Source organism: Hemitrygon akajei, chromosome 9, assembly GCF_048418815.1.
Source record: "Hemitrygon akajei chromosome 9, sHemAka1.3, whole genome shotgun sequence".
Taxonomy (NCBI): domain Eukaryota; kingdom Metazoa; phylum Chordata; class Chondrichthyes; order Myliobatiformes; family Dasyatidae; genus Hemitrygon; species Hemitrygon akajei.
This window is the reverse complement of record NC_133132.1, coordinates 132,570,988-132,590,282: the sequence shown is the minus strand read 5'-3', so window position 1 is coordinate 132,590,282 and position 19,295 is coordinate 132,570,988. Positions and strand designations below refer to the sequence as shown.

The following is a 19,295-nucleotide window of genomic DNA, read 5'->3' as shown; positions in this document are numbered from 1 at the left end:
TGTATGAGTACAGTGTCTGACATCACCATTTTCTTGACATTTTTGAAAGCCATTTCACACTGCCTTGTCCGTTGCCATTTGTTCTCGATCTGTAGGAATGAGTTCAAGGGGTGGAGCACAGTAGTCAGGTTTGGCAGGAACCTGTTATACTAATTGACAAATCCTAAAAAGGACCGCAACTGTGACACATTCCTTAGCCTTGAGGCATCCACCACCGCTTGAATTTTCTCAGCAAACTTCAGTAATGTTTGTGTATAAATCGTGCGACCACAGTAAGTGATACTTGGTTCAAAGAAATCACACTTGTTGCGTCTTGCTCTGCGCCCACAATCTTCGAATCTTTTTGACACAGCCTTGAAATTTTGGAGATGTTTCTCATCATCCTTAGCAGTAGCAATGATGTCATCCTGCTAACACTGAGCGCCTGGACAGCCTTACCGCACCTGGTCCATAGCTTTCTGCTAGAGTGCAGGTGTAGATGCTACTGCAAAAGTAAAACCCATGATAACGATAAAGCTCTTTGTTTGTGTTTATGGTGAGAAACACTTTGGACTCTTCTTCCATCTGTAGATGGGCCTCAGTGAAGTCTACTTTGCTGAAGTGCTTTCTTCCAGACAGGTTTGCAAAGATAGCCACTATCCTGGGCAGAGGGTACAGATCTACTTACAGTATGGGTTGACGGTGACCTTAAGATCACCGCAGGTGCCGCTCATGGGCTCCACTTGAGCTCACTGGCTAGTTTATCACGGACAATACACTGAACCAGATGGGCTTTGCAAAATCTGGGTGTGGCATTTCCATTTAACACTATTTTACCCTTGACTCTATTGCTGGGGCTGTGACATGCAAACAGTAGATGGAAATCCAATCAAATTATATTTATATCAGACACCTATGGGCCCACAATGCTGGGCCTCCTGTTTTTACCACATACAGCCCAACAGGGCTTGTTGGCTGTTGGATTTCACTGCTACGAATGTCATTCCCACAGGAGTTATCTTTTCACCAGTGTAAGTTCTTAGCTGGTTATCTGCAGGCCTCGGTTCAGTCACTTTGAATTGCCATTGAAACTGATCTTGTGGAATGACAGAAACATCCAAGCCAGTGTTCAATACCATTTTAATTAATTTGCCATTCACTTCTGGTGTAAGCCATATTGCTTGTCGATGCAAGACCCTGCTGAACATCTGCGAGTGATCATCTTTCTCACTTTTCTTGTGATCACAAGATCCTATTGGACATTGCTAATGTGCAAGTTCAATTCATTGATTTATTAGCAGACGTTAGGGGCGATCGCAGGGGAGCTCGCAGCCTCAGACACAGCGAGAATTAGGCCTCAGGCTGTATTGTCGCCAGTTTACAGCCCCCCCCAGGAGAGAGGTGATCATTACGGTCCACCAGAGGTGGAGTCGCATAGAGTCAGGCTGGAGTTAGTGCTGTTCCCCCAGTGTTCACTCGGCAGAAAACAAGTTGGACTATGTTCAGCTGCAGACTCCTGCATCACTCATGGACTCAGGGTCTTGAACTATAGTTTTGTGTGACTATATTTTACTGATATCTTATTTGTGCTTTATGTGCTGCATGTGACTGTTGGTACTATGTTTTGCACATTGGCCCAGAGTAATGCTCTTCTGTTTCACTGTATTCATGGCTATTCATGTATGGTTGAATGATAATAAACCCTGAACTTGAAGTTGAATAATATTGTTAGTTTTCACATTGTAAATCTGAAGGCTCCTCAGACCCATATCACTCTGATCATTATCAGAATGCTCAACAACAGCATGCAGATCACCGCTCTTTTTGAAAATGCAATTTGACTTTTTAAATCTGTTTTTCTTCCCTATGCAATCCATTTATTTTTGTCTGCCCAACACGCTCTTTGTATGTGTCCTACTTTGTTGCATTTTCTGCAAGTTTCACATTGCTCTAGTGTATGTGAGTCCCTGCCACAGCAGTGACACAATTTGTTCAACCAGGTTGGTTTCTGTTTAGACATCACAATTTTGTTCACACTTGGTTTCATTCCTGACTGCAACTCAATTGTGTTTCTGCCTGCTGTTTCCATTAATGCAACTGCTTTTTTAAAATGTGAGTTGTGCCATTAGGAACCGTTTTTGAATGCTTTCTTGTAAGTTTCCACAAACTAAACAATCTCTCAGTGCATTATTAAGCTCATCACTGAACTAACAATGCACAGACAATCTCATTTCAGCCACATACGCTGATATGGACTGCCCTTCCTTTTGATTTCATTTATGAAGCCCAAATTGTTCTGCAATCAATAATGTTTTCGATTCTAAATGTTTCTGCATTACTTTCACAGTATCAGCAAAGTTTATTTTGGCTAGTTTGTTTGGAGCAGTTAAACTTCTAAGCAAATTGTTTCCTCTTCCACTTAGTATACTCGGCAAAACTGGCACACACTTTGCATGGGCTACTTCACTTGCTTCAAAATACTGCTCGATTTGCTCCATAGACCGTATCTAGTTATCTGTTGTATAATCAAATGCATCCACCTTTCTGATGTAGCTCACCATTTCTGCTATTTTTCTTACTGATGATTATTATCACCCAGAACTCATGGTTTATGAACCCGTGAAGGTGTCTGTTTTCTTCCTTTTTCTTTGAAACTCAATGTCTTTGTCCCCTTGCAAAGGAAAAAAATAGGTGCTTTGCTTTTTTTTAAAAAAAAACTTAACTGTCTCCCAATTCTTGCAAAGAAAGCTTGCTGTGATTTTTTTTCAACTCGATTATCTTGCTGCACTTCAACAGGTAGGTAGTCATCTCAGGTTCATTTAAAACTTCCTTTTTGCCACTGTTATGTTTTGGAATTCCCAAACATAAAACTAATAGAAAACAAAAATCCAGAAATGGGAATACATATCTTAGTTTCACTGTTGCTTTAGCAAGACATGTACTTATGACATGGTGACTATTGCCATTCACGTTCTTTTGCATATAACCTATAATGAATTATCTAAACAAATAAAGGTTAACTAAATAACATATTTACAATATTACTCAAATATTACCAAAATATTAAATATACCTCAATACTTCGCTCTGCAATTGGATCCCGGATTTCCTCACTTGCAGACCCCAGCCAGTTCAGATTGGCAAAAACATCTTCTTCACAACCTCCATCAGCACAGGTGCACCACAGGGATGTGTGCATAGCCCGCTACTCTATTTGCTTTGCACTATGGTTGTACGGCTAAATATAGCTCCACCAACATATACAAGTTTGTCGATGATACTACTGTTGTGGGCCATATCAAAGGTGGTGGTGTACACCATACAGGAGGGAGATTGAAAACTTGATGTAATAACAACAACCTCTCACTCAATGTCAACAAGACCAAGGAACTGATTGCAGACTTCAGGAGAGGGAAACAAGAAGTCCATGAGCCAGTACTCAGAGGTGGTGAGGGTCAGTAACTTTAAATTTCTGGTTGTCACCATCTCAGAGGACCTGTCCTGGACACATCATATAAATGTAGTTGTAAATAGAGCACAACAGTGCCTCAGGAGTCTGCAGAGATTTGGCATGTCATCAAAAACATTCACAAATTTCCGCAGATGTATGGTGGAAAGTGTGCTGACTGGCTACATTACAGCCTGGTAAGGGAACACCAATGTCTTTGAGCAGGAGGGGTAGTGGTTCGGCCCAGTACATCTCAGGTAAAGCCCTCCCGACCATTGAGCACTTCTACATGAAACATTGCCATAGAAACGCAGCATCCATCATCAAAGATCCTCCCCACCCAGGCCATGTTCTTTTCTCACTACTGCTATCAGGTAGAAGATACAAGAGTCTTAGGACTCGGACCACCAGCTTCAAGAACAGTTACTACCCCTCAACCATTAGGCTCTTGAAAAAGGGATAACTACACTCATTCCATTTCTGGTGTTCCCACAACCGATGATCTCACTTTAGGGACTCTTTATCTTGTTATTTCATGTTCTATTTATTTATATTTACATTTGCACAGTTTTTGTTCATTGACAGTTAATGTCTTATAGATTTGCTAAGTATGACCGCAGGAAAAAAGAATCTCAGGGTTGTACATGGTGACATGTATGTACTCTGATATAAATTTTACTTTGAACTTTTAAAACAGTCACCCTTTAACCTTCTTTTCTCAATCAAGAGAACCAATTTAATCATTTCCTGAAAGTAAAAGCTTTATGATATTATTCTTGCAGATCATCCTTGCACCATCTCCATTGGCCCTTTTCAATCTGACATGCCTTTCATGACATGGCACTATTACACTCACCTTCACTACTTGGCAGTTGAGAAGAGCCCTGGGGAAATTCAGATACGGCAAAGCATTGGGACTATACAGTGTGAAGTCCAAGGCCCTGAAGGAGTGTGTGCTGAACAGCTGTATTGAGTTCTTCAGCTCGTTTTCATTAGAGTCTCAGCCTGGAAAGGGTCCCAATTGTGTGGAAAACATGTGTGGTCCCAGTACACAAAAATGGCCAACCAAAAGTATTGAATGACTACCATCCAGTGGCCCTGACCTCACACATCATGAAGACCCTACAGAGGCTGGTCCTGGCTCATCTCTGGCCCTAGTCAGATCAGCCCTCGGTCCCCTGCAGCTTGCCAACCAGGAGTACATTGGAGTCGACGATGCTGTCATCTACCTGCTGAACAGAGGTTACTCCCATTTGCATAAGCAGGACAGCACTGGGGGAATAATGTTTTTCTGATTTCTCAAATGCCTTCAATACCATACAGCCCTCACTGGGGGAGAAGCTCTGTTCAATGCAGATTGGCACTTCCATTGTATCCTGGATAATGGACAACCTGACTAGTAGATCATAGTTTGTGTGGCTTCAAAGCTGTGTGTCAGACATGGCTATAAGCAGCACTGAGGCAACTGGAGACTGCACTGGCTTCCTTCCTGTTTACCCTGTGTACCTCGTACTTTAGATACAACAATAAGTCATGTCATCTGCAGAAATTCTCTGATGACTCAACAATACTTGGCTGTACAAAGGGAGACAGGAGGATGAATACAGGGCCCTGGTGGAGGCCTTTGTCATATGGTGCAAGCTGAATCATCTGCAGCTCAATATCAGTAAGACCAAGGAGATGGTGACAGACTTTAGGAAGACTAAGCCTGCACTGTTCCTTGCTACTATTGATGGTGAGGATGGGGATGGGGTGAGGACCTACAAGTAGCTGGGGGTGCACCTGGATGACAGTTTTGTGTTGGGCACCAACAAGAAGGGCCAGAGTCACCTGTACTTTCTGAGGAGACTGGGGTCCTTTCGTGCATGGAAGGCTCTCCTTCACATGTTTTACCTGTCTGCTGTCGCCAGAACAATCTTCTACACAGTGGTGTGTTAGGGCAATGGCATCAACACGGGTGATGCCAACAGGCTCAATAAACTGATTAGAAAGGTTGGCTCTGTTATAAGAGTCAAACTGGACACACTGGAGTCTGTGGTAGAACAAAGGCTCCTATGGAAAATCCTGGCAATTCTGCACAACGTTTCTCACCCTCTGCATGCCATCTTGGCAAAACAGAGGAGCACTTTTAGTAAGAGACTAAGACAACTGCGCTGCTCCAAAGAGCACTATATGAGGTCATTCTTACCCTTGGCCATTAAACTCTATAACGAGTCAACCTATAGCCGGGGAAGTGATGACCCCCTCCTGTTAGACTGTTTAAGATAACTTACTTTTTATTCTTTCTTCTCTTCTAATAATGTATAATTTGCAAATCTGTGCACCTGTAATGCAGCTGTGACACTGTAATTTCCTTCAGGATCAATAAAAAAAATCTATGCATCTTCAATTTGGCAATTATCATAAATAATAACTCCCAGACATTCTGTACTTCATTCACCTACTGGCACTCTAATAAAAGGAACTGAGTAGGGAGGGGGCACAAACGCAAGCAGACAATGGTCGTATTAAAAATTACATTACAAAATCAGCTGCATCAACTAAATACTGAAAAGTAACAGGAAAAAATTAAGCAGGTTATCTATCTTTATGCAATGGTTGGAGAATATGATTATAAAGCCAACAAGCTATGAGACCAGTAATAAAAGTCCCCTAAATAAGCAAATGTGAAAAATTGAAATTTGGCACTTCAAAAAAAGTCTTCCCATCTCAGTTTAGACCTTTAAAAACAGCAAATGAATGTCTGTTAGGAAAAGGCCTGAATACCAAAATTGGTGGCCATTTGTATAGAGGAGTGTAATCCCAGTTACTCAAATCAAAAAGAAAAGTTGGCATACATTTGTGGATCCCTAAGGCACCACCAAATGTAGATAATGTTGTATTATAAAATCAAAAACCTGCTTTTTCATTCTCTTTTGTACATTAACAAATGGCTTAATGCCATGCCTATGGAAGAAAACATTCATATATCAAATTAGATATCTTTAAATCTACTTCTAGACACCAGAATGCTCTTGCTAAGAATAAGAATCAGCTTCACTATGCAAATAAAGTACTCCTTCCTTCTTTGCCACTCTTTTTGGTGTTCAGTACATCAATTTACGTCTTATAATACACTGAAACATTTCACTAAGTGGTGCAGTGCACCAGTGTGTTGCTGCAATTGGGTGGCTGGACCATATTACTCAACAAGTAACCAGGCTTGCAAAAAATAATTTGATGGCCAACAAGGTACACATAGTAGATCTATTTCTAATTCCATATTCTACCACAACAGGTCCGCAGCAGACACAATTTCACTGGCTCTCCAGTCAGCCTCGCTCTATATGGAGAGCTGCAATACATACATCAGGCTGCTATTTATCAATTACAGTTTGGTATTGAACACCATTATCTCCTTAGTACTGATCAACATGCTTCCAAAACTGGCCCTATGTACTTCCCTCTGCAACTGAATCCTTGACTTCCTCATCAGGAGACCACAGTCAGAACCAGGTTTATTATCACCAGTATGTGACGTGAAATTTAACTTAGCAGCAGCAGTTCAATGCAATACATAATACAAGAGAAAAAAAGAATAAATAAATCAATTACAGTATACACATATATTGAATAGATTAAGAGCATGCAAAAAAACAAAAATACTGTACATTAAAAAAAAGTGAGGTAGTGTCCAAGGGTTCAATGTCCTTTTTGGAATCAGATGGCAGAGGGGAAGAAGCTGTTCCTGAATCGCTGAGTGTGTGCCTTCAGGCTTCTGTATCTCCTACCTGATGGTAACAGTGAGAAAAGGGCATGCCCTGGGTGTTGGAGGTCCTTAACAATGGATGCTGCCTTTCTGAGATACCGCTCCCTAAAGATGTCCTGGGTACTTTGTAAGCTAGTACTCAAGATTGAGCTGACTAGAGTTACAACCTTCTGCAGCTTCTTTTGGTCCTGTGCAATAGCATCCCCTACCCCTATACCAGACAGTGATGCAGCCTGTCAGAATGCTCTTCACGGTACATCTATAGAAGTTTTTGAGTGTATTTGTTGACATGCCAAATCTCTTCAAATTCCTAATACTATAATAACTACAGCCGCTGGCTTGCCTTCTTTATGACTACATCAATATGGTGGGACCAGGTTAGATCCTCAGAGATCTTGACACCCAGGAACCTGAAGCTGCTCACTCTCTCCAGTTCTGATCACTCTGAGGATTGGCATGTGTTCCTTTGTCTTACACTTCCTGAAGTGCACAATCAGCTCTTCCATCTTACTGACGTTGAGTGTCAAGCTGTTGCTGCAACACCACTCCACTAGTTGGCATATCTCACTCCTGTACGCCCTCTCATCACCCCCGAGATTCTACCAACAATGGTTGTATCATCAGCAAATTTATAGATGGTATTTGAGCTATGCCTAGCCACACAGTCATGTGTATAGAGAGAGTAGAGCAGTGGGCCAAGCACACACTCCTAAAGTGTGCCAGTGTTGATCATCAGTGAGGAGGATATGTTATCACCAATCCACCCAGATTGTGGCCTTCCGATTAGGAAGTCGAGGATCCAATTGCAGAGGGAGGTACAGAGACCCAGGTTCTGTAACTTCTCAGTCAGGATTGTGGGAATGATGGTATTAAATGCTGAGCTGTCGTCGATAAAACAGCATCCTGACGTAGGTGTTTGTGTTGTCCAGTTGGTCTAAAAGCCACGTGAAGAGCCACTGAGATTGCATCTGCCGTTGACCTATTGTGGCGATAGGCAAAATGCGATGGATCCAGGTCCTTGCTGTGGCAGGAGTTCAGTCCAGTCATGACCAACCTCTCAAAGCATTTCAGCACTGTCGATGTGAGTGCTACCGGGTAATAGTCATTAAGGCAGCCTACATTATTCTTCTAAGACATTGGTATAATTGTTGCCTTTTTGAAGCAAGTGAGAGGTTGAAAATGTCCTTGAATACTCCCGCTAGTTGGTTGGCACAGGTTTTCAGAGCCTTACCAGGTACTCTATCCTTGCGAGGGTTCACTCTCTTTAAAGACAGACTAACATCGGCCTGAGAGAGAAATCAGAGGGTCATCAGGTGCAGGCTGTGCTTGTGTTCTCTTTCAAAGCGGACATACAAGGCATTGCAGATCAGTAATAACACACTGATTACTAATCCAGTTGTGCGTCATGGTTTCGTGCTTATCCCATTGCTCTCTGCTCCCTACCTTCCTAACTGCGTGACCAGGCACAGCTCAAATGTCACTTACAAATTCACCAATGACTCCACCATAGTCGGCCGAGTCTCACGTGGTGACAAGGAGGCGTGCTGAAGTGAGAAATATCAGCTGCTGCACGGTGTCACAACAACAACCAGCAAGACCAAAAAACTGATAGTTGCTTTCAGAACGGGTAAGTTGAGGGAACATACAGTAGTGAAAATATTTTTGGGCACATACATATAGCTAGAGTGACTAAGACTTTTGCACAGTAATGTATTTGTCAACGTGAGCAGAGAGTGAGTTTGTAAATCTGGTGAGAGGCAAGGATATTGGGAATGGCGAGGGTGCAGCGCCATGGGAGGGGTTTGGGACAGGTGGCAGTGGAGTGCCAGGGTGGGGGGGGGGTGTGGATGCAGACCCACCCAGTCCTGAGACACCAGGCAGGTCATTTGATTTCAACCAATTGGTCGCTGTGGTGCTTCCCACTCCCTCTCTTCTTCCTTCCCTTTCCCAACCAAGTTTCCCTTTTCCTAGTCCCCTTCCCATTTTCAGTCCACGGTATAGACACATATTAGAATCACTCACACATCTCATTAACTTATATGTATAAATAATGTGCCTAATACATTTGAACAGAACTGAACACCAATCTTCTTTCAGAGATCAGTGATGGAAAGTTGGAAAGGTTGTGCAACTTCAAGTTCCTGAGTGTCAATATCTCAGAGGATATATTCTGGGCTCAACATATTGATACAATCACTAAGGTGAGGCTAACTTCATCAGGTGTTTGAGGAGATTTACTATGTCACCAAAGATCTTACAAATTTCTACAGATGTACAGTGGGGAGAATTCTGACTGGTTGCATCACAGCTTGGTATGAAGCCTCCAATGCACAAGATCAAAGGAGCCTGTAGGGAGGTTATAGACTCAGCCAGCTCCATCATGCTCCCCACCAGCGAAAACATCTTCCAGAGGTGGTGTTTCAAGGAGGTGGTATCCATCATCAAGGACCCTCACCATCCAAGACACGAGTCCTCATTAACACCATCAGAGAGGAAGTTGAGGATGCTTGAAGATCACACTCAACAATTTAGAAACAGCTTCTTCCTCTCTGCCAGGAGATTTCTGAACAATCAAGGAACCCACAAACACTACCTCATTATCCCTTTCTTTTTATCCACTATTCATTTTAGTAACTTGTAGAATTTTATATCTGTGCAGTGTGATGCTGCTGCAGAGCAACAGATTTTACATCATATGTCAGTGATAATAATTCTGATCCTGATTCTGAAATTCAGTTATTTTTACCCTTTTTGGATTCATGAACATTATGAAATTCAAAATCCTGCCAACCTAGAAGCTTTACCAATAAAAACTATTCTAATTGACACCAAGATTAACTAAGCAAACCTGCCTGCAGAAAACAGCTTAAAGAGCTGTCAATAGAATAAGTTAACACACTACCTATAAATACATAAACTATGATATATTCAATCCTTTATCCAAAGCTTTGAATGTTTTCATTGAGATCGTGGCCATAAAGGTGCAATTTACTAGCCACCTTAATATTCCTCAATAATCCCAAAGGAAACTTAATTGATATTGCATATAAACTCTTCTTGGGCTTCCCGCAGGGTCCAGGTGTCGATTTTAACTGAAGTTTTAATGACAAACTCTGCCATCTTCATCAGGGATGATGCCTAGGCATGTCTAGTCTGGGGGTAGATACACTCAACTCCAGTTGTCCATCCCTCCTGATTGGTTGAGGATTAACCAATCAGGTTTCTGCTGTCCCACCCTGTTCAAAATTGTCAACAATTTTAAACAGGGTGGGACAGCAGAAACCTGATCAATTAAAATTGACACCTGGACTCGACTGGCAGACCAGTCTGGATATATGCTGGAAGAGTGCTAGATCCTTGTTGATATTCCATTGTTACATGGTTGTGTAGATGGAAGTAAACCATTAAGCCAGAACATTTCTGCACCACCATAAGGGCAGTACATTATTTGACAAGAATCTTTCCAAATTAGTGATCAAGCAAAACAATGATTTTTATTTGGAAATGGGGATACGTCTAGGCCAGACAAAACAAAAAACATTGAATAGTACAGAGTAGGAGTCTTTGGCCCATGATGTCTGCGCCAAACATAATGCCAAATTATACTACGGTAATTCCTTCAGCTTGTATATGATCTATGCTCCTCTATTCCCTGCATATTCAATCAAGTAGCAAATTAGTTGAGTTAATGAAACATATAGAGCCAATGTACTCGATTGGCATCATTCTTAAAACATCTCTCATTGTCACAGAACCTTTTGACCATGAGTTGAACTGTAATCTGGCAGGTCCTATAGATTTTACCAGCATATACATTTATATTTCAATCCCAGTCTGAAGGTTAAAATTCAGTATATTGAAGCAAGTCCCCGTCAAGCACTTTTATATGTCTTCACAAATGGAAGTTATGCAATTATGTTTTTAAATACAAGGACAATTCCAGCATTATCATGTTTTAAAGGAATTTTGTATCCCACAGGACAAAGTTTAGTTAAAATTAAAGTTGTAGAAATGCCAGTATTTTAGTTCATATCTTCATCCAAGTGGAACTACAAAGCTGCATAGTTTTGGCCATCATTATGATTCAAAATGACTCCCAGTGAAGTAATACATCATAGCTAGCCCAAACAAAAGTAAGATTGAAAAATGTGTTACTGGAAAACATTAAAAAAATCACAGCCAAAGTTAAATTTCTTACAGCTCTAGTTAAAATCAGATCATGAATGTTGTAAATTACATTCGTGAACTGAATTATGACAGATGAACAGTGATTTCTCATCTTTTGTACCTCTACACTTAAAATGTAAAACATACATTTGACTATCAAAATCATTTCAACTTTCCACAAGTTTTATGAAATTCTTGTATTTGATACAAAATTATGAAGTTGCACAATTGGCAAATAGATTGTCATAAGAATAAGCTGAATGCATTTTCTAATTAGTTGTAATAATCATTGTTCATTTTAGACTAAACTGCACCTTGGATCCCAAACTCAAAATATTGAAAATAAAACTGCTTCATACTTCTTCTACAGTATATGCTATCAACAAAGAACTGCTTACATTCTGGAAGTTATTATGGAATAAAAATAACTTAATTACCACAATTGCAACTGTTTCCATTATTTTCCCAAAAAATTAATCGTGTAATCATTGAACAACTGGGAGTTTAAATGGAGTTTTACAAAGGTCCATTGTAATGCTTATAGTTAAGAATCAATCATTTGAAATATTAACACTTTAAAGTGTAATGTGGGTGTGCTAGAATATTAGGTTAAAACCAATGCTTGACCTTCAAAACAGGCAAGCTTTCTGCTATTCCATCATTTTTCTGGATTCAGTTTCCAACTCATATTAAAAACATTTAATTTTCTTTTTAGTCTATTACAAAAATCCAAAAACAATTGACAGCACTCTGGAGTTTTTGGTCTGATTGATCTTCTCTTGTGGACACACATTATTCGTTATGGAAGCAGCTTATGTCTCAGAGGCGACTTAATGACTCAAGCTCTTTAAACCATTTGGGTCAAGAACTTCTCCAAGATTAAGCTTTTGAAGACACATAGTTCCCTTTCAGCTGACTGGACTGTTACATTTGGATGGAATTTCTGGAACTGAGCCTAGGAATTCAGCTGCATGTTCAGTAAATATCATGCCCAGCATCCACAATCTAGTCACAGTATGCTCATTCCATTCTCAAAAAGTCAAAGCATGGCTTGATCCAATCCCAAACTACAGGGCAGCATCAGTTCCAGAATAGACATCACCATTCCAGACTTATGAGAATCTATATGAATATATAAAGATGAATGTGTAATTAAAGTTCAAAGTAAATTTATTATCAAAGTACATACATGTCACTGTATACAACCCTTAGGTTCATTTTTTGCAGGCATGCACAGTATATCCAAGGAACACAATGGAATCAATGAAACCACATTAAAGACAAACTAATATGCAAAAGACAACAAACTGGGAAAATCCAAAAAAAGAATTAATGTCGGGAACATGAGGTGAACAGCCTTGAAAGTGAGTCCATAGGTTGCGAGAGCAGTTCAGTGATGGCGTGAGTGGAGTTATCTCCTCTGGTTCAAGAGCCCGATGGTTGACGGGTAATAACAGTTCCTGAACCTGGTGGTGTGGGTCCTGAGGTTCTTGTACCTTCTTCCTGATAGCAGCAGTGAGAAGAGAGCATGGACTGGATGGTGGGGGTCCTTGATGTTCGATGCTGCTTTCCTACACAGCACTCTGTGTAGATGTGCTCTATGGAGAGGAGGGCTTTACCCATGAAGGACTGTACCATATCCACTGCGTTTTGGAGGATTTTTCCATTCAAAGGCATTGGCGTTTCCATACCAGGCCATGATACAACCAGTCAATATATTCTCCAGCACACATCTATAGAGGTTTGTCAAATCTTCACGAACTCTTAAGGAAGTAGAGAGGCTACTGTGCTTTCTCTGCAATGGACTTACATGCTGGGCCCAGGATAGATCCCGTGAAATGATAACATGAAGGAATTTGAAGTTGCTGACCCTCTCCACCTCTGATCTTCTGATGAGGAGTGGTTCATAGACCTCTGGTTTCCTTCTTCTGAAGCCATTAAACAGCTCCTTGGTCTTACTGACACTCAGAGAAAGGGTGGCGTTGTGGTACCTCTCAGCCAGACTTTTTATCTCCCTCCTATATGGTGATTTATCACCACCCTTGATTTCGCCAACAACAGTGATATTTTCAGCAAATTTTTGATATAGCAATGGAGCTGTACTTCGCCTCACACTCATAATATAAAATGAGAAGAGCAAGGGGCTAAGCACACAGCCTGGTGGTTCACCTCTGCTGATGGAGATTGTGGAGATGTTATTGCCAATCTGAACTGGGTCTGCAAGTAAGAAAATTGAGGATCCAATTGCACAAGTATTAAGGCTTGAGAAGTACAGTACTTCATTCGAACCAAATGATAACTAGTGAATGTCAGATGACTCATTAGTACTATCTACTCAATTGCAACTGTAATAAGGTGGCCCTTTACCAACACATCTATAGTCTCACACACAAAATGTTAGAGGAACTCAGAAGGCCAGGCAGCATCTATGGAAAAGAGTAAACAGTTGACATTTCAGGCCTGATGAAGGGTCTCGGCCCAAAATGTCCACTGTTTACTCTTTTCCATAGATGCTACCTGACTGCTGAGCTCCTCCAGCATTTGTGTGTAATGTTTTGGATTTCCTGCATCTGCAGATCTTTTCCTGTTTGTGACATCTATCGTCTCATTTGTTTATTTTCAAATACCCTTGCAGCTCTCAGATACACTTCAATGTTGGATATCTACATCTAAATATTTACATGTACATGGTTTCAGCAAGTTGAGCTTACTAGAATAAGTGTGAATTATAATTGTTAATTTTCTAGATCTATAGAATTATAATTGTTAATTTTCTAGATTTATGAAAGGATGTGGTGTTGGCGCGTGGCCTAGTGGGCAAGGCATCAGACTAGTAACCTGTAGGTCACTGGTTCGAGCCTCAGCTGAGGCAGCGTGTTTGTGTCCTTGAGCAAGGCACTTAACAACACATTGCTCTGCGATGTCACCGGTGCCAAGCTGCATGGGTCCTAGTGCCCTTTCCTTGGACAACATCGGTGGCGTGGAGAGGGTAAGGCTTGCAGCTTGGGCAACTGCCGGTCTCCCATACAACCCTGCCCAGGCCTGAGCCCTGGAAACTCCAGGCGCAGATCCATGGTCTCTCGAGACCGATGGATGCCACCACTAGGTGTTCAGAAATTGCAGGTTTCCAGCTAATCAAATTGAAATCCACAACAGCCGTATCAGGTAATGCATTATTTGGAATTTATGACACATCTGGTATAACAAGGCTCTGCCTGTGTTTATGTTTCAAATGAGCCCCTCTAACCTTTGTCTTATATTGCCAAAATATAGTTTTTCTTTCACATTCATACCAAGCTTAAAGTAATCTATAACCTTTGCCTCATTTACCCCCTGTAAAAGCAAATTCCACACTTTCAACACATAAAGGGCAGGGACTTGCTCCAGAATTCTCTTCTGGATTTAATGGTGACAATAACATACTTATGACTACAAGTTTTGAACCTAGTCATGTGGAAGTATCCGGTTCAAATCGACCAAATTTGAAGACTTACTGGAGTTCATCTCTCAGCCTTTTTCCCTCCGGAATAAAGAACCCTAGATTTTTTTTAATAAACACAATGTTATCTTTGATTTTTTTTTGCATTTCACATATGTCTGTAAATTTATGAAACCAGCAGCCAAAGAGAGCAACATAGTGGCCATCACTAACTTTCCACATTGACAATTTTCACTGGATTAGGACTGTAGTTATGCAAAACAATTTCAATTCATATAGATAGATTAGCTAACATGAGTGAAATGCAAGATACTAAGAATCAAGTTAAATACAAACTTGGTAACTACTCTCCAGGAAAATGGGTAATGAATGCAACATATCCATTTTAATTACCAAACCACAAAGAAACTAAATTCTGTTGTCAGGTATTCTCATTTCTGAACTACTTCACTTCTGAATTATCTGTGTCACCAGAACTAAGCACACATTTATATGGAACAGAAATTTCCTTACTTATATTGTCCATTCTACATCTTTCATGCCATTAAGATAGAGCTGTATTATCTGGAAATAATTAAACTTGCGTCTAATCTGAAGAGCACCTTTACAAAACATCTGGATCTATTGCTTCTATTTTGTTCGGGCATATTCAGCATTTGAAAACAGCCTTGATTTTTTTCTTGTTTTTGAAATCCCAATACATTAGATTCCTTACCTGGAATAATCAGGAACAACACCCTGGAGGACGTATTCGAGTCATCCTTTGGCCAACAATCAATGGATCCCAGTTTTAGTAGCTGAGTAGCAGCCCCACTGCAATAGAAGAATTCTTCCTGAGGTTCTTCCTCCATGGCGGAAGCAGAGCAGAGCTAAATTTACACCTGTCACAAAAGTATGCAATCAGTATCTATGCTTGGAAAAGCTGGGGTAAATAGTTAACTTTTGTTAAGATTTTCAAGTCACATCTGATAATCTGCAATCTACAGGTAGCACATATCACGAGTGCATGAAGTTCAAAGAAAGCAGACATTCTTCCAATCATCCAATAGAACCATAATGCAACTCTAAATTGGAAAGCAAACTTAGATTTGAAGCTTAAAGCTGCCCAAATTGCACAGCTGTGTGAAGTTTGCTACCACAATAGGGGAAGTGTAAGCCAACTAAAGAATTTAAAAAATGATAATAACTACAGCAACATTGATTTTATTTCACTGGCAATAAAGCAACAAGAACAACAAAGAAAGGTAAATATTAGAGCTCTTTCCTCAAGGGATCCTACAATAATTCTGAATGCCAAAGCATACGATGTTAATGAAATAATTCAGAGGTCAAGTTTGTTGATCAACTCGTTACCATGCATTTATAATTTTTAAGAAATACACAATCATCAAACAATCTGAAAAATATTGCCCCTCTCCTTTAGGTCACGTAGTAACAAAGCAGTTCAGATTTCCTTCATGGTTACACAAATATTTTTTTGATTACTGTCAGTCTTTCCACGACCATGGTATGGAAAAAAAACTTTGAAGCCCGAAAACGATCAGAAAAGCACGCATCTGTAATATATTGGAATGCTCGAGTTAGTGACAGTAAATTGAAACAATGTATTACTAGTAATATTAATGCCCACTACCTTTATTTGCACCAGAAGCAGAGCTGAAGGCTGGCTCTTCTTACGTGCATAGTTGAAAGACATACCAGGCTAGATTTTCCTTTGGAATTTCAGAGCATCTAACTGGAAATCAAAGAAAAATGGAGAAGAAATGCTACCATTGAACCCTAATCTGAAAATTGCTGGCAGTCTTTTTGCCATCTGTGATAAATTATGATAAATGATTGCATTTTTCCCATTGCACTCTATGAACAAAAAAGACAATAAGATGGTACAGTTTGAACCAAGCACTCCCTCAATAAGCATCAATGCTGAGCAGACCAAAGCAATAATACTTAGCTCGTTTCATTCTCAAACAACTGTTTCTTTACCATTAATTTCATCTCTAATTCCAGTAAATGCCTCAGGCTGAATCGGACTGCCATTTTACATTAATATAATTTGACTCTCTTGAATGCTATCACCTCTTACAAAGTGAAATTGAGTGACATAGATGACAACAGGGCTTCACTTCCAGATGAGAATGTGCTGGTTTTGACTGTCAACACATGGAGTAACCATCACAAACTCCCACAGCCCCAGATGACCCTGTGGTTTCAGTCTCTGATGCCAAAAGTGAGAACATTCTTCAGAAGGGTGAACCCATGGCAAGTATACAGCCTAAATGGGGTATGTGGCCGAGTACTAAAGACCTGTGCAGATCAACTGTCTGGAGTGTTCACTGAGATCATTAACCTCTTGCTTTGACAGTCTGAGCTACACACCTGCTTCAATTATACTCGTGAAGAACGTGGTAATGTCTCTCAAAAACTATCGTCCAGTAGCACATACATCCACAGTGATGAAGTGTTTTGAGAGGTTGGTGATGAAACATATCAACTCCTGCCTGAGAGGCAACTTGGATTTGCTCAAATTTGCCTACCAGCACAACAGGTCCATAGCAGATGCTATTTCATCAAGAAGAAAAATGGATCAGCTATGAAGAAATGGTGGAACACACTCAGTGGGCTAAATGGCCTAAGTTTGCTCTTACATCTTATCATCTAATGTTGTCTTCATTCAACTCTAGAAAATTTGAACAACAAAGATGCATACATCAGGATGCTCTTTATTCACTACAGCTCAATATTCAATCTTATCATCCCCTCAAAACTAATCAATTTGCTTCAGGACATGGCCCTCAATACCTTCTTCTGCAAGTGGATCCTTCATTTCTTCACTTTCAGACCCCAGTCAGTTTGGACTGACAACAACATCTCCTCCACAATCTCCTTCAGCACAGGTGTACACAAGGCTGTGTACTTAGTCCCCTGCTCCACTTTGCACTGGGGGCAAAGCACAAGTCCAATGTCACATTTAAGTTTGCTGACAACACCACTGTCCTTGCCAAGTCAAAAGGTAGTGGTGAATCAGTATACAAGAGGGAGATTGAAAATCTGGCTAAGTGGTGCCACAAAGCAACCAATCTCTTACTCAATGTCAGCAAGACCAAGGAGCTGATTATTGACTTCAGGAGGAGGAAACCACAGGTCCAAGAGCCAGTCCTCATTGGGGAATCAGAGGTAGAGAGGGTCAAAAATTTTAAATTCCTCGGTATTAACATTTCAGTGGACTTCTCCTAGAATTAAGAAGAAAGCACAACAGCACTTCTACTTCCTTAGAAGTTTGCAAAGATTCAGCAGACAGCTAAAACTCTGACAAACTTCTATAGATGTGTGGTAGAGAGGATACTGCCTGGCTGCATCAGAGCCTGTTACGGAAACACCAATGCCCTTCCACAGAAAATCGTACAAAAATTAGTGGATACATCCCAGTCTATCACCAACAAAGCCCTCCCGACCATTGGGCACATCTACACAGAGCATAGTCACAGGAAAGTAGCATCCATCATCAGCGATCCCTACCAGCCAAGCCATGCTCTTTTCTCACTGCTGCCATCAGGAAAAAGTACCATCAGGATTCACTTCACCAAGTTCAGGAACAGTTATTACTCCTCAACCATCAGGCTCTTGAACTGGAGGACAACTTCACTTGCTCCTCACTGAACCGTCTACAATCCATGAACTCACTTTCAAGCACTCTTCATCTCATATTCTCAATACTTACTACTTATTTATTATTAGTATCTCTTTTTTTTCTTTTGTATTTGCACAGTTTGTTGTCTTTTGTACATTGCGTGTCCACCCTGTTGGGTGTGCTCTTTCATTGATTCCATTACAATTATTTAACTTATTGAGTATGCCAGCAAGAAAATAAGTTTACTTTGAACATTAACTTTGTCCTCACATCTCTCCATTGTACACACTTTATGATACAGCTCCGTAGCATTGACCACTTAGTACATATCTCAATTCAATGTCAAAAATAACTCATTCCAATCTACTCATAACTTCAGATTTGATGGTTCTAACTTCCTTGACCAACCCTGACATCTTTTATCTCTAGAAACCTGAGGATGTCCAAATGCACATACTACCGTGCACTTCCAGCTTCCCATGTTCACCAACATACATTAACCCCAGATCTCAAAAGTCTTCTGATTTAAAATTCAATTCTGCTGTTCAAACCCTTATATGGTTTGCTCATCATCTCTAACCACCCAGTTTAAAACTCATCATTTCTCCAATAATAACTTATAAACATTTATCCACCCTTACTGACAACACTTTCAGTCACTCACTCTTAAACCTTATGACTCGCATCAGAATGGTTCCTTAATCCAAACTTTTACCATTCCCTCTTGATGTTTTCTCCTTTCACTCCATGTCAACATTCAGCTGATTACCCATACATGAAGCACTCAGATATCTTCTAGGTTAAAGATACTATGAAGATGTACAATTGCTGTTAATGGGGTAATGATGCTGTCGAATGAATAATCTACAACTACCATTGTGCCCAT

At 40.5% G+C, this 19,295-nt stretch overlaps 1 protein-coding gene across 3 annotated transcripts in view; it reads right to left on the bottom strand.

Annotated features, from left to right (window-relative positions):
• Window positions 1-19,295, bottom strand: part of ldah (lipid droplet associated hydrolase) — a 291,149-nt gene that overhangs the window by 257,705 nt on the left and 14,149 nt on the right. For 2 of the 3 annotated variants that reach the window (XM_073057003.1, XM_073057004.1), the window contains exon 2: window positions 15,497-15,662. In XM_073057003.1, the coding sequence (XP_072913104.1) occupies window positions 15,497-15,632 (136 nt within the window). In that variant the 5' untranslated portion in view covers window positions 15,633-15,662. Of the gene's footprint in view, window positions 1-15,496; window positions 15,663-16,414; window positions 16,427-19,295 lie in introns of those variants that run through there. The other variant, XM_073057005.1, reaches the window with a different exon arrangement.